Below are 16560 nucleotides of genomic sequence, written 5' to 3' on the forward strand. Positions count from 1 at the left end.
GCGTGTATTCATAACTGCTTTAGTTGAAGTGCTCTGGCTGAGAAATATGGAGATGTCATAATCCATACAATACGGGAAAAAAGCTATTTTCCTCTAGGTTGACTTTACTGCAATATTTAAACCATAGAATACAACAAACAGAATTCATCAGTAAATACTCAACTAGCCAGATAAACTGAGTTTATTTTGTGCAAGTTCCAGCACTCTAACTCTGATTTACATATAGGGATGCCTCTGGCAGCCCATCCACTGACTTCAGAGCCTCTGCCTGGGGCTAAGAACTGGGGAAAAAGAAGGTGCTTTAGAGTAAAACCAATGTTTTCACACAAATAAAAGCATTTCACACTTGTGCAGCCCCTTCTATCATCCAAGTGGAATGCAAATGTCTAAACAGAAATGGTCCACCACACCTTCTAGACTAAATGGAGATACGAAGAATCAGAAAATCCTCTTCATCTTCCCCTCCTGGGTAAGTACCAGGACAACCCTCTGTGCCCAGGGAGCAGGAGAGGGCAGTAGTTGTCACTATACATCTATAATCTCATAAAGCAAGTAAATATCAACTCTAATCCATGGGTAAACCAAAAGGCTGAGTAACTTCTACAGGTACTTGGATTTCAGAGTGTAAAACCCTAAGGTAAGATAGACAGGATTTACAACAGGTACCGAGGATAGTGTTCCTTCAACCCACCATCAGTTCACTTGGTTGAACTGGGTTTTTCTGGATAGCCAGGGAAGATTCAAAAAGCCAAACTTCACTTTTCTCTTCTTTAACTCCTTATTTCATAAAAACATTAGACAATGGAGTTTCACAGAACGGAATGTATTCCATTTTAAAACATATTCCCTTTTTTTTTTTAAATACGGTTATGGATTAGTGCCCTTAGTCTAGAGCTATGTAAAAGTCTTCCAAATAAAATAAAACTGTGTTGGGCAAGCAGTTCCCTCTGTCTAGAAAGGGAACAACAGCTGGCTTACAAATTGTTACGACTTTAAGTACAAAACTAAGTACGAATTATTTTCCAATCTGTAGAGAAGAAAAAAAAAGCTCATTTCAAAGCACAAAAATTTGAATTTTTTTTTGTTCAAGATAAGCATAGAACCAAGCATCATAATCCCGTAGAGGATGGGCATGGGCAAATATGTACCATCCTCTTCAATCAAGGATATTTTCCAATGTTTTATCACTAATTCTGAGCATTATACAGATAAAGTACTGAAAAACTACATGGTTTGACCCTGAACTTATGATGCACCCAGAATTCCCACAGATTTCATAATGAATAATAATTGCAAGATCAAACCATTAATCAAGACATCTAACGAAGAAGAAACACATCAGCTCAGCAGCAAGCAATTGACACATAATTGCTTCTTGTTTAATTCTCTCAAAAGAGGGAGGGAAAAGGAACACAATGTTGTTGCTTCGCCCTATTCAGGATGAAACACAAGTCTGCTTCTTTGAAAGTTTCAGTGCTGCAGAACATCTATGAGGAAAGCCCAAAAATATACAGGGCACCAGTACCAAAAAAAGTGTTTTTTTCCAGACAGTCCTAGCCTGTAGTGTTTGTCTATTGGATAAATATCACTCCTCTACTACTGCTGTCCACTCTGCAGGGAGCAGGAAAGATTTGGAACTGATTCCTATCATTTTTAGGCTTCTAAGTGGGAGATATTTTCTAACATTACATGCCATATCAATAGACATTACCATTTCTTCCCCCTAGCATTTCAAACAGTGCCTCTTTGTGAAATATGAAAGAGGATGCTAAAAAAGGGGCTTTGAAGCTCCCAGTTGATTATTTGACTTAGCTAGCTGCTAGGAGACGAATGAGGAAGAAGGCTGGGGAGGGATGAGGCCAAGTGGGGGAGGACAAAGAAGCAACAGCAACTCTGTGATATTAATGTTTGCTGGTTCTAACGTCATTTTCAAATGCACACCTTTCCTAACCAGGTACAGCCCCTGGAACATCACAGATATTTGCTTCTCTGCCAATTTTATCTGATTTTCCCCAGTGGACCAACATGTCACACACACACACACTCAAAAAGTGACCCTACCTCATCAAAACTAATAGCAAGAATGTATTTTTAGCAATATCCCTAAGACAGAGAAGCTGTCTAACGGGGTCTTGTAGGTGTTTCCTTGCTAAGCTCTCAAAGCCTACAAATTTGTCTTCCACATGCCAAGAAGGGCAGAGGTTTCAATTCCTTCAGTTTGTAGAAGCCACAGGGTCAGTCCTGGAAAGAACCCAGAATTCTGTCTCTGCCAGGAGAACTCCCAGCACATCTGAAATCGATCAGAAAGTGGAACCCAAAGTAAACTTCAGTGGGTCACTTGTTAAATGAGCTGTTGGTTAGCTTTCTTCCACAAGTACATAAAGCCAGAGGTTCTCCATATAATATCTGAAGCAGTTGGCTTGACCTGACAGTCCCAAGAGACTTCAAAAGCCAATGTCCCACTGCAAAGTCCTCCTAGTCCTACATTGCCAGAGACAAGAGAGGCCTCCATTGCATGATGGGGAGAGGTGGCAGCAGGAATGATGTTTCTCACAAGTATCCTGGATCTGGGATTTGCAAAGCCACAACAATTCTGTTCTGATTTTCAAAGAACTCTGCAAAGCCATTTTGTTCCTATTGTCTCCATTTTGTCTGCAAAGCAAATGGAGAACACTTTGGTGAGAAGCAAGATTTCTGTCTTCTAATAGCTGCTGGAACTACTATATTTATCATCACACAAAGACACAAGAAAAGGTTTATTTATTTTATTTATACATGTGTCAGAGTTGACATAAAATACAGCACTAGTTCTTAAATGTTGCAAAAAATCAGTAAGAAAGCAAAATAATCACCAAGGGGTTCCCCCAGAACCACACCCAGGGCTTGTGCTTCTCAAGGGATCAGCAAGGACCACAGGATACCCCATTCACCCATTCTCTGACAGTGCAGTTCATGAGTATTTGCAACCAGAGCCTCTCTTGGGGGCACCTGAGCTTGATGGCACATTCAAAAGCAAGACTACTGAAGATGAAAGAGAAGCTCAGATGGGGAAACCACACAATGTCATTGAAAATCCAAGCCCTTCCACTTAGCATAAACAGCTGGGAACATTTCCACCATCTCCTGTGGAAATTGACCCAGCTGCTGCCCTGAGACTGAGTTCAAAAGCATGGCTTTCATCTGTTACCCTAGCCATTGGTCCATTTGTGCACATGGTTACTATTACCCTGAGAGATTGGCTAGCTCAAAACAGGGCAGCATGTCACCCAGTCACTTTTGTAAGCAAAAACACTAAAAAAAACAGCATTAGGCTGAGTGTATGCATATAGATTGCATGATACATATGCTGTATACCACAACTGAAAGAAAAATTGAATCACACCTTTTTCCCCCTCTTTTGTAGTTGTTCCACTGAACTGCAGGTTATTTGATCTTAGACTAACAAACACAGAAGGGCTCTGGACAACAGCATTTCATCATGCACAAAAGTATCTTGGTGCATATCTTCTAGCTACAAAAGCACTCAAGTTGATGAAATGACTCACATCCACTGCACACAGCTCTGGAGCACTGAATGGCCGTCCAAGACAAACTCAGCTCAAAGTTAATATTAGAACAAGCGATAAGAGCGCGCTGTGTTGTGGATGCCATCAAAGATTAGTGGTGGTTCACACAAACTTTCTCACATGTCAAATCTTTAATCTGTGCCACGAGTGGCAGCCATCACTGCCAGGCTGCAGGACAGCCTGATCTACCACATCCAAACCAGATTGCTTGAGCAAAGGCTGGAGGTCCCTCCCTAAGGATACCTAAATCTCCAAATTCTACATCTGTTTTGTAAGAAGTGATAATGCACTCGTCACACTCTCTGCACAAGTCTGCAAGGCAGCTGTGAGAGGATTTTGTTCTTCACCACAGGATTTCTTTCAGCCCTTGTCAGGAGCCGCTGGAGTTTTGCTCTGGGCTCACACCAAAGATCCCCCAGCTGCACCTTGGTCTGAACTGTGCCCACAGCTCAGTGAAAGTGGCATGAGAGAGGTATCTGGCACGCTGGCATCCATGTGGATCCACTGGATCCAGTGGCATCCATGCAGCCCCCAAGCAGACACGTCTCTGTTAACTGCCTGGCTGGCTGAGTAAATGTTGATGTGAACTGACTGAACTAACTGGGATGAAAAACTTACTAGCAATGAAGTTAAACACTTGTCTCGTAAGAAGGCAGATAACAGTTGGAGATGTAAAGTAAAACCCCTAGGGATATCCAGCAGAATTTTCTCTCCACAAAAGGAAATTTTAGAAAAGAATGTGGAAAGGTTGGTCACCTTGAGTGCTGCTTGAGCGAGGAAAGCTGTGTGTCCTCAAAACTGTCCTCACTTCTTATTTCAAAACATGAAATGTGACAAAAGATCATTTTTGGCACTAACCATGCTGCTGCTACTGGGCAGTTCAGGTCACTTGGCCCCCAGAGCAGTCCCATGGAACAGTCTGAGCTGAAGACAGCAAACAGGAACACTTCTTTCCCTGATCTGCTACAGTTATATAGCAGTTATACAAGGCTATAGCCTTTGTACGAGGCTGTGAACTGTCTCTCTGGGTTCAAGGAAACGATAGCACAACTGTAATGGCCCCACAGAGCAAGGTATCTGCAGAATAAATTACCACCTCAATCCTTGGTTCCCTTAGAAGAGAAGGCTTAAACACCTAGATTTATTTTCTTCTGTGCCACAGCTACCTAGAAAAACTTCTCTTGTTCTTATATGCCAAAAGAAAGCCTTAAGCAGGTATTTGAAAGGTTTTGAAAGAAATCTCTGCTATTGGATATAGTCTCATAACACTGTAATGACTTCCTGAAGAATAATATTCCCCATCTGCTTCTCAAAAATTCATGAAGAGAGAACGATTTCAGGTAATAAAAAGTGTGTAAGAATCAAATTTATACTTAGTAATCATTTACCTCACAAGCTTGCAAGTGACATCATTGTCAGCAAAAACATTACCATTTCCTCTTTACAGTGTACTATAAACACATTTCATCTGCAGTTAAAATACAATAAAAGCCCAGTATTGCTATTGCTTGACTACTTGGAGAAGGATTCCTGTGTTTGGGTAATTTCTGGTACCTTAGCTGCCCCTGTTTACAGGCAGAGCTGGCTGATGCTCCCCAGATTTGGTTTTCAGCTGATGAAAACTGCTTTCAATAAAAGCTTATTCTTTTCTTCCAAAGACAATAACCTCTCTCAGTCAGTGCTATTAGCCTGAATATTTGAGCAAAAACAAACCAAGGCTGTTCCCCAGGTACTAACAGATCGAAGCCACAAGCTCCTATCTTGTGCTATTCTTACCAAATAAGAAACTTTGGGTTGGTTTATATTTGCTAAGAGACCTCCAAGTGGTGGAGGGGGAAAAAGTTGTCAATTAGTGTCCCTTCCTCTGAGGTCCACTAAGTCATCACACAGAACAGTTATGGTGGGGTCTGGTCTCTCTAGTGAGGTATTAAGCCAGGGCAAAGATTGCTTATTATAATCTTAAAAGACCCCATTACCTCTTTTTATTCCATTGATGTTAGATCATTGTTCAGGCTAAATTCCAGTTTGGCTAATCACATTGTATCTGCCAGATTGCTTCTCTAATTGCAGAGCAGGTAAATGTAGCCAGAGGGACCTCAGGAGGTTGCCCTGAAGCACAATAAAAAACATTCCTGGACCTTCCCTCTGTGACACCCACAGTTCACATTTTTCTAAGGAGCCTTTCCATTCCTTACCAACTGCAGAGTTAAAAGATTTTCCTAATATCTTGCCTGAAAATGAAGCCAGTTACTTCTTGTCCTACTTCAAGTGGATCTAGGGAACAATCGGTCATTATGACCTCCAAAAAAATTACTTTTTGTAGTTGGAAGAGTCTCAGAACATTCTCTCAAAACCTACTTTTCTTTCCCTATTCAAAACATGTACAAGTACTTTGGGCTTTCCCTGCAGGCTTGCCTTCCTGCACCTCTTAATACCTTTTTCCTGTGAATGAAATTCTTTTCAGTTTGTCTACCTGTTATTAAAGAAGGTGCCCAAAAGGAGCACACTCCAAGGAACCAATATCCAGCTCTTCAGCTTTGCACTCCTCTGCAGCAGCATCCCACATGCCACTCACATCCATCAAAGCCAGGATGTTATTCACTCCATCCTGGGAGTGAATTAGGGAACAGCACTGCACAGCTCATCACGCTGGGACACAGGTGGAGAGGCCGGAATAACCTTTGGAGATCCAAAAATCCTCTTTAACCCATGAGGCTCCTTTGTTTTGTCCCAGCCAGGGCAAATCTGCTCCTGCAAATGCAGCCTGATGGAACTCCCTGCACAGCTCCCAAAGCCCTGCCGTGTCAAACTCTGGGGTAATGTTAAATCATTGCTCCAGGCACACAGAATTAACAAACCTATAAAAGTTAAATCTCAATCCAAACCAGAAAGGCTATTACACCATGGGATGTGGAAAGACAGATGGATAAATTTAACTTCAGAAAGACAGACGGATCAATTGAATTTCAGAATAACCAAGTTTTCTCCAAGAATTTTGGCTCTTCCTCATGAAGACTCAGAGTAACTTCCTATAAAAGCAGGACCCAAAAATTACTATGCTTTTAAGGATGTGAAGCTAGCTTGAAAACACTATGCATGCAATTAGGCAATGAAAACATCTGATACATTTTATAAACCAAATTTCTAGAAGAATTATAAAGGACTCTTGGCATAAGCCCTACATATCACTGACACAAATGTAAATGGCATTGTCATTCTAAAGTTAAAGCCCAAATGTAAATTCAAGCAAAATGTTAGCAATAGTGTAATGCTAAATCAAATGAGGTTCTTATGAGCCTGCTGTATTACTAAGTGGCAAACATGTGTTATTCCACATAATTTCAAACGTATCACTCCAAAATAATTTGCAGACAACTAAAGATGAGACTGTTATCCGTCATTACTGCAGAGAAGCAGTAACCTCTTGGAAATAGTTCCTATTTAAAGAAAACTAGAACCTTCAATCCAACAAGAAACAGCAAAAGACAATTAGTCTGCATTGATAATGAACCAAAAGACAAATGTATACAAGTGAAAGCAACACCTAAAAAAATAAAGTATCAAAAGAGTTTTTGGTTTTAGGCAATATTACATCATGTTTTAAAATATGTTATAATCCCAAGCAAAGTACACATGGGCCCAGCAGCAAAATCTTATTCTTTGCCTTTAATCACTGAAGGTAAGTACTTTTTTATTCCTAGATATAACATGAAAGAGCATCCAAAATAACATCAGGTTAAGTTTGGCAGTATACCACACTTCCGACCTCTATGGAAATAAATCTGCCCAGAAGGCAAGGAATTCCAGCTTTTCTCAACCAGACTCTTGAAGAGGACTCCTCCCAAATTCAGTGCACAAGAGCCAACATAACCTTGTTATTGCAATTATTGTGACAGGAATCTGATGTTACTTCAAATTCCAAATGCAATATTTTTTTTTCTTTTGCCATGGCACCCTGGAATAACCTTTTAAAACACACGTCATGTCCACAGCTCTGTGGGTGCACACCCTGCTAATATCTACTGCAGGAGCAGTTACACCTGGCAGAACCTGTGTGTTTCCATGTAGCTGGAGTTTTTAATCTGCTGCATATGTTACCAGGTCAGTGCTTAACACAACTAGAGCGTAGAATCACAGTTTAAAAACATAATTTTATTAGTAACAATGCAGCTTTAAGTGGGATTATGAACTTCCATTTGCTTTACTCGTGCAGCACAACAAAACTTCTGATTCTTCAGATGACCATCATAAGCTGTCAGTGCCAAATCTTGCTTGTTATTTGTCAGCAAGAGCAGCAGCATCTGCTCTTTGGTAGGCTTGACCAGGAGCAAATCAGATGGGAGCAGCACAGCTCCCTAAAACACCACAACAGGCAGCCCCAGCAGTTCCCAGAGATGTCACATAGCTAAATTAATTTATTCCCTGCTGCTTTCATCTAATGTTTTTTATATACGCATCTTAAGATACAAACAGATGTTTGGAACCTTGGTGGTCAAACCTTCCCATCTGCTGCACTGCCATGGTCTCTGCTGACGGAGCCTCACCAGTGGTCAGGAAAAGCACAGACAGTTTTCTGCAGACTTAGGGACCATTTATGGACAAGTCTCCATCTTTCCCATCCTGTGTCTTTTTTTTTCCCCTTTTGGTGGTGCTGGAGTTGGTTGATGACTGCAGTTGTGCTTGGGAAATAAATAACACAACCCTGCTACAGGAAATTTTAAAGTGATTCAAAGCAGCCACCAAATAATTTCCTTGTGTGCTTTTGCAATTTATTTTTTTTTATACAGCCACAAAGTAGGATATTCAACTTCATCTGTGGAAACACTGTTCATCAGTCTTCTGCATTAATTCAGTGATGTAAGTGTGAGCAGAATTATAACCTAGAGGCACTAGGAAAACAGAGCAAAGTTTGGCCTCACTGATTTTTCCTTGCTGCCATCCTGCTGCCTCGCACATCCCAACATAGCTCAGCACCATCCCCATAAACAGCAGGAGAGAAAAAACTCCCATACCTGAAAGCTTCTGCAGGCTTTAGAAATGGACTGACAATAATTTATGGACAGACAGAAGACACTGAAAACACATTAAAACCACAGCAAAAAGCAATCCCAACCCAACATAGCACAGATCTGTGCGAGATTTACACTCTCCAGTACAGCATGCTGGCGGCTCTTGCAACCTGACACCTTTCTCCAGAGCTGCTGGTAGAAGCCATGGACCACAAATTTAAGCAGCCTGTTTTGGTAAATGCCCCCATCTTGTCATACAATAGTATGATGGGGAATAACATGTTTCCTGATTAAAAACAAAAACAAAATTACAAATTACCCATTAATATTTTTTTTAGCTATTGTGATTCTTCTCATGAAAAAATGGCAGACTTTCACTTTACCATTACTTTTTCCTCTATATTTTTATTTAACAACTCTATTTCAAAGTTCAGTCCTGCTATCCCCAAACCCCAAATGTTTTAGCAGATTTTACTTAGCCTGAAACCACACGTTCAAGTCAAATTGCTGAATACAGAAGGCACTTCATGGTCTCAAACCTACCCTGGCAACAACTCCACCCTCTATTATATATATTAATATTTTTCCCTTTACTTAACTAGAGGGATTCAAATGAGACCTCAGCAGCAACATGCCCAACACCACAAACCACAGCAGTGATGTTTCTTTCACACACTTCACCTGGAGATGCACCAAAATACACTTGGGCTTTCCACAGCCTTGAGCTCTCCAACACCACAAGGTGCTGCCAGTTCTCAGGTAAAATGAGCAGCCTCTCCTCTACTTCCCCACTAGGATTTCCTCAAAAATCATTAACTAAATTAGGATGTGTTTTACTTTTGCCTCTTGTTTTTTGATGCCATTCTCAGCATATTTTCAAGAAACTCTCTGAACCCACAGGATTACAGCCTTTTTTTCTCCATTAATGCTGAAATTCTTCCATAATTAGAATCACTTAAAAGTTGTGCTTTAGGATAATGCCAAATAACAGAGCATCAACAACCAAAGTCACAAAAATGATGCTGCAAGACCTAAGTACCTCAAAGTGGTATCAATACCACACCACATAGTTATTATTCAGAACAAATATGTGGCAATGTTGTCCTCGTCGCCAGTGGTGAAGGAAGCATGGTGAAGGATTATCTAGTTTCTTCTAAACCTTTCAGGGAAGCAGAGGCAGAAAGTAGTAGTTAATTTTTAGTATCACAGTTTCCCACAGAAGATGAGCCAAACCTAGAAGTCAATATATACATGAGTTCATTGTCCATCTCCAAGTGAAATAAAAAATTGAGTACTGGAGTCGAACAGGCGAAGAAAAGAAAGCAGATTTTCAGCTGAGACCACATGCATGACCTGTGAGAGATCACAGGGTATCTGGTTAGATGGTGGGTTGGATGTTAGCAAGTAGTCTTTTCATCAAGGCAGTAAGGACAAGCTTTAGCCATTCCACAGAAAACTGGTTTTATCCTTGTTGGGGCGAAGATCAGAAATAGTTATTTACTTTGACCACAAAGGTGGTCTTATCTCTAGCAAAATCCCATGTGCTCCCCCTCATGATCATTCCAGCTTCTTTAAAAACCTGCACATCTCTGCATGGACCATCTGCACAGACCTACTGCACCCTGACATTTGGACCCCAAAGTACATGATAAACTACTCCTTCACTGCCCTCGAAGCTGGCTCTTCTCCCCCTGAAAGACTGAGAAGAAAACTCCACAAAATAATTATCTGAATCTCTAAGCAGTTCCTGAGAGCGTGGCATCTGCCAAAATCAAGGACAACACAGAGATCATTGAAGAAGGCAACATCCCGCTACTGGCCACACACGCAGCTGGGAGGGAGAAGGTATCACTGGCACTCCTCACTCTTGCTGAACTTCAGATTCTAATGACGGCCCTCACTCCCCCAAAAGGCTTTACAGTCATTGCCACGTAGGAACCTAATTACAGATTTAGCAGCTCATTCACTAACTCGCTCCTTCTCACGCAGACCAGGTCTTAGAACCATTTCTTGATGGCATTTTGTGACTGCAATGGCACTCAGACGCCGAGAACGCCAAGGGCTATGGTCTTTGCCCAAGTTTGATCCTTTTCAGGATGCAACAGCCTGCGGAGCCCTCCTGGTGACTCGGGACCACTGTCACTTTCTCAGACCCTGCTCTCACCATGTACAGCCCCGCTCCAGCGCACTCCCGCTTCCCTGAAGCTGAGCAGCACTGCTCAAAAAGTCCTTTGACTACTTCCCAAGAAGTCGACATCACACCACACCACCTCGCTTCACCACCGCCCTCCCGGCCGTCCCTTCTCAGGTACTAGCTTCATCTCCGCCCCCGGTGCCCTCTCACCCTCAGCCCCTCGCAGGGATCCGGGGTGGCCCGGAGCCCGCCCTACCTTCCTGCGGCGGCTGTCCGGGGGCTGCGGGGCGCAGCAGGCGGGTGCGGCGCTGCCCCGCCGCCCGCTCCGCACGTAGGTGACCCTGCGACGGCCACCCCCCGCCACCGCCACCGCCACCCCGGCCGGGCGCTGCTCCGCGCCGCGGGACGGGGCGGGCGCCCGCGCCGCCGCCGGCTCCCGGGACTTCTCCTCCGGACACCAGGATCGCCTCATGCCCAGCTGCAGGCAGAGGAGGAGCGCGGCGGAGAGCAGGCAGAGGCGGAAAGCGGCGCCCCGCCAGAGCGGCCGCTCCTTGGGCATGGCGTCGGGGGCTGCCCTGCCCGGCGCTGCCGCCCCCCCGCCCCGCCGCAGGGCTCATGCCGCCGGCGGGCCGGGCCCCGCGGCCGCCGCCGCCGAAACCTGGGAGTCCCCGCCCCGAGCGGGGCCGGCCGGGGTGGGGCCGGGATGCCCCTGTCCCGGCCCGGCCCGGCGGGGGCTGCGGGACGCAGCGGTGCTCGCCCGCAGGCGGCCCGAGGGATGCTCCGCGCCCCGGCGGGGCAGTGCCCGGTACAAAGGTGCGGCCGCGCCGCTGTGTAGCCACAGGTGCGTGTCAGCCGGCCTGAGGGAGGACACAACCCCCCTCCGCCCTAGCTAGCGTATCAGCCCCTCTCTATAGCATGGAAGTGTGCCAACTTGTTAAGGTACGTATTAGTTCAGATTATACACTGTGATGTCACGAGGGAGTGAAATTTTACTGGAGGCTTAAGGATTGTTTATGTTGAAGTCAAACAGAAGGACAGCCCGGCCCTGGAGGTAAGGAAGACCCCAAAGTAACTTTGCTTCTTGTGCGGTCAGAGCTGCCTGTGAAGGATAAAGGATCCTGGACAGCCAAGATAACACCAAAATCCTAGCTCCTCTGACACGTCTTTGAAACCCTCCCTTCTCCCTCCGGTATCATCTGGCAGTACAAATAACTAACTCTAGCAAGGTTGACTCCTAGGACATCTGGATCAATAGACAAGCAGCAAGAATGCCGCAAAAATAGACCTGCTTTGGAAAGTTTTACTATGATTAGTAACCAGTGGTATGGCTGTTAGTGACCGGTTAAATCATGTAGGTCCTGAGCTTTTGAAGGGTGTGAGAAGCCTGCATGAAACATCAATTGTGGTGCCCTAATTTGGCTGCAACAATTCGTGCTTATGAGTAACTCTTTTAAGTTTATACTTTGCCTCCTAGTCTCTCTCTTGGGTAGTCACACCATCCTGCTGATTTTCATGACACATCCTTGGTTTCACGTGTGAAGGAATGGATCTGCATGAGCTGAGAGGCAGTGCAGGGGACAAGTGTCCTGCTCATCTCAGTGGGAGCACAGGGGGCCCTGCATTTGTTTTGCAATGGGAACACACTATGAAGGACTATGAAGTGCTCAGGAGGGCTTTGATCCTAAGGCACTACAGTAACCCATGGCTAAGGCATGAGCAGGGAGTGGTGGTTGATGGGATTTTCTGAAGCAGGAGCACAGGTAGGGAGCAGGGTCAATGACAGGAGGCAAGGTCTGTGGGAACAGGGACTGGGCCATGGCAACCAATTTGCAGCGCAGTGAGTAATAAATATATTCCCAGGTAGGATATGCAGGACTTGGATACATGACTACTCCCCCTTTTTTTGCCAAGTAGGGGAGAAGGGTTGTGACTTTTGTCTCCTGTGAATAGTACTGTTCTTCCAGTGTCCCTGCCTTGTCTACGGGCAAGGGAGAGGCTTGCTGCACCAAGTTCCTTCTGGTGTCCTCTCCTCGGCAGCAGGCTGCACTACTCCTCTCTGACCTCTCCTGTCTCTTCACAGCCTGGAGCAGAGCCAGAGCTGGCTGCTGCTGTGGGAGCAGGTCAGAGAGGAGCACTGGCAGAAGTGGAGCATGCCAGCAGCCGAGCAACCTGACCTGCTGGCAGCAGGATGGAGGAGCTGCATGTAGGAAGATAAGGGAGGGAGCAATGATCTGTCTGGAGAAGTGGGATTTCAGTGCGGTTCCGAGCACAGATGCACTGGCAGGTGAGGTGCATGATTCCTGCCATTTAAATACTGATGTTCTCTATTTTTTAGGCAAACTGTCCTTCTCAATTGGTTTAAAGCAATTTCATGGTTGTTTTAAAACACCATAAATGTAGACCCCTCTTGAAAGGGTCTAAGTGTCAGTCCTACCTGCCATTCCTGTAGCAGGAGGGTGGCTCCTTTGTCATAAACTAAGTCATAACAGGGCCTGGCACAGCTGAAAACTACCTCAAAAAAACCCTATCTGGAGGAGTTTCCTAATAGACCTGGACACATCTGTTGATATCATCCTATCTTTTGATCACCTTACAGCCAACATGGGACAGCCTCAATGTGTTTGCCACAGGGAAGTGAGTTGGCTCTGGAAGTGGATCTGACAACCACACTTTTCCTGTTTCCACCCCACTTAGGTGGCTCATGAATGGATCTCAGACAAGTCCTTGTGTTCATGTAAGGAACACATTTATGAGTGCAAAGGGAGAGTGTAACTGCGCTAGTCATGGCCGACATCAATTTAAGAGACATGTACCTGGATCCATTTGTGAGCATTACCTGGAACTCATCAGCAGAAGGTCACTTGGGCTGTCACAAGGCTGCCTGTGCATGACTTCTCTCCTCTGTGAAATGGCAGCATTCATATGGAGAACAAAAGTAATGTTGCTGCTCAGGGAAGAGAGATTTTTCCTCAAGAACATTAAATGCAGGGGGATTATTTCACAAAATTCTTAGCACAAATGTTGTTTTAAGCTATCAGCACCTTATCAATAAATAATGTTATGTGAAGGTCCTATTAAAATATATGTTCATGTGTATATATGGTTATAGAGGAAATCTTGAAGGCAGGTTGATTCCAGAAGTATCAAGTTCAGAAATACACTTTAAAACTCTCTCTTCAAGTTTAATCCTTGAGAAATCAAAGCTTTCCTAAAGGTTGAACAATGCATACTCAGATGAAAAAGGTCTATCTGAGCAGAATAGAAACCACAAGGTCTTTCTTGGTTTTAGCATCAGAGTTTCTTCTCTCATTGTGCAGTTTCAGCAAAAAGCTCAAATACTTGAATCCAGCCACTCTTCTTGTCATCACTGAGCTCTAAGTGCTGACCTTGTACAAAACATTCCCTTCCTTAGAAAGCTGATAAACCCCATTTTCTGGGCATGCTATCACTGGTCCTGATAAAGAACAGTTCACTAATTTAACTCCATGTTTTCATTTTCCTTTTGTGTTTTAACAAACAATTTAATTTCTCGTACTTCCTCCCCAGCCCCCTGCCTTTCAATTTCTTATGAATATAAGTATGCCTGTTAAAAACACAACAGAGTGCTTCTAAAGATAGAGAATAAGAGAACAATGGTAGAGAATGATCTCAGGAAATCTCAGGGACAATGAGAAATCTTATCAGGGTTAGCATGAGAATCAGTAAGAATTAAGATTGTCCCTAAACAGTCTCACTTCTTCATTTTAACAAGTGTATTATAAATCAATTCCTCCCCCAGGAATTGGCTGCAAAGATATGTGTGTGAACAAAGCCTGTTGAGAAGAAGAACAAATTCAAATTTTAGCATAATGCATGAAACTCCAGTCCAGCTGGAGGATGGGCCTTTTTGAGGTGATTGCTGGGAAATACAGCTTCTGCAAAGTTTTACATCTTTCCCCAAGCATGCTCTCTGAGTCAGGCAGCAAATAACCTGTCCTCCTTGCTCTCCTAAAGCAAGATGGATGGTGTTGGAGGAACATTCATCAAGCTGGACCCAGCTGAGCACAAGCTGCCGCCATGAAACACAAGGAGTAACTGTAACAGCAACTCTGAATGTGAGCATGCAATTTCTGCTGAGAACAGTGAGCTTCGTGCCCTGATAACCAAAATCAGACATTGGTCTTCCAGTGTCTACTTTTTATGCAGGCACCACAGAGCTACAGCTCCCTCAGTTTCTCCAGGAAAAGTCTTTAAACTGTTAAAATTCCTCTCTCATTTACAAATTTGTCTGTAGTAAGAGCACAGTGGTAAACCTCTAGAAGGAAAAAGTTTAACACAAATGGAATGTCATTGCTTCAGTGCTATCTTTGCTGCTTACAAATTACCTCTTGCCTGGGATATTGTTGGTAGTGAAATCTCTCCTTTGCAGCAGTTATTTAATGTTTCTCTCTCTTACGGCCATTTTCAGTTCAAGCACCTTTCCTACCCCATTCATCTTCTGCCTCCACCCACTGTCAGGGCTTCTGTTTATCTTCTGGTTAGTTAAAATGTCTGCCCCAATCCCTGTGCAAAATTAAACCCCAGGCAGGAAAATCACCACTAGGATTCCCTAGGATTCTGCAAGGGCTGCTAATACAAGTCAAACATTCCTCCTATAAAATGAGTAAATGAATAAAAACACTATTTTTGACTCTGTGCTCTGGACGTGATATGAGCCACTTGCCAAACTCTTCAGGACAGAGCAGAGGAAGAGTTTTTTCCCTCTCCTTCCTCCTACACTCCTGACTAATGCTTCAAAAATTGGAGAGATGTTGTTCCGTGCACTTGAAAACAGAGATGTTCTGTGTAGAAACTTTCACAAGCACGGTGTGTCCTTCCCACAGAAGATGCATGTGCCTCAGATCCTGAGTCTGCAGCAGTCAGAGCTTTGGTCCAGACCTGGTTTATTGCCTTGCACATTTATGTGTGAAAGCTCTGCCATAGCCCTGAGGAACATGGAATTAAAAGTCTGTAGCTCCCTGGGTGACTTCTTGGTGATGGCTTTTGTGCAAGCCTGGTTTCAATTCTGTTCCTTGAAATTTGAGCTCAAAATCCTGGAAGTATTTCTTTATGCACCAAGTGACAAACCTCTGTGGAACCTGCACACAGCTCTGCCAGGTAGGTACAGCCCTTACTCCTTCCCATGCCTTAAATCCCACTGAAAACTATGAAAAAAATCTCTTTGTGTTAACTTTTAAATGTTAGCAACAGAGAAGTAAATTGGCTGTATTGGTCTATTACCCACTTACCGTTGCTGAGAAATACATGTCTGAACAGCTGTCAAGGCAAAAGCTCAGCTGTGTGAATCATAGAAACTGCTTCTCAGCTCACCACTAGTAAGTTTGAAGATAACAACTAAAAAATATATGTTTATCCAGTCTCCCATTAGCTTTCCTCAAGCTCGTGGGCCATTTAGGCAGCTTAACACAAGATTGATCTTGCTGTTCAGCAGCACAGCACGAGGCACAGGCAGAAGCTGTCTTTCCCTGCAGCTACAGAAGGAATCAAACAGCACAGCCTTGCCACATGCTCCAAATTTGACAAAAGAGATGGCTGATAATTGTTGGCCTGGAGAGGGGATTATAGCTCAAGGTTTACCTGTGAGTCACATCCTTGTGCATTAGCTCTCATACATACCTGTACCTGTACACACACATCCACTGCAGGAAGGAGAAGAAGAATGAGACGGCCCTTTGGGAGAAGATGCTCTGCAGCTCTCTGCTACTCCTGGGCCTTGATTTTATTTATTTAACCTTAATCCTTGGGCTATCTACAAAATAGAACTGTTGCCTCCAGAAGCTGTGTTTCAGTCCTGGAGAGGAATAACAGTGCT

The 16560-nt window shown here is 43.9% G+C and overlaps 1 protein-coding gene across 2 annotated transcripts in view; it reads right to left on the minus strand.

Annotated features, from left to right (window-relative positions):
* METTL24 (methyltransferase like 24) overlaps positions 1–16560 on the minus strand; it is a 67553-nt gene that overhangs the window by 36309 nt on the left and 14684 nt on the right. Inside the window, exon 1 of one of the 2 annotated variants that reach the window (XM_058834919.1) lies at positions 10966–11441. The exons of the other annotated variant lie outside the window; for it this stretch is intronic. Coding sequence (XP_058690902.1) covers positions 10966–11268 — 303 coding nt within the window. The 5' untranslated portion in view covers positions 11269–11441. Of the gene's footprint in view, positions 1–10965; positions 11442–16560 lie in introns of those variants that run through there. 2 annotated transcript variants of the gene reach the window in all.

This window comes from Poecile atricapillus, chromosome 3, assembly GCF_030490865.1.
Source record: "Poecile atricapillus isolate bPoeAtr1 chromosome 3, bPoeAtr1.hap1, whole genome shotgun sequence".
NCBI classification, from domain to species: Eukaryota; Metazoa; Chordata; class Aves; order Passeriformes; family Paridae; genus Poecile; species Poecile atricapillus.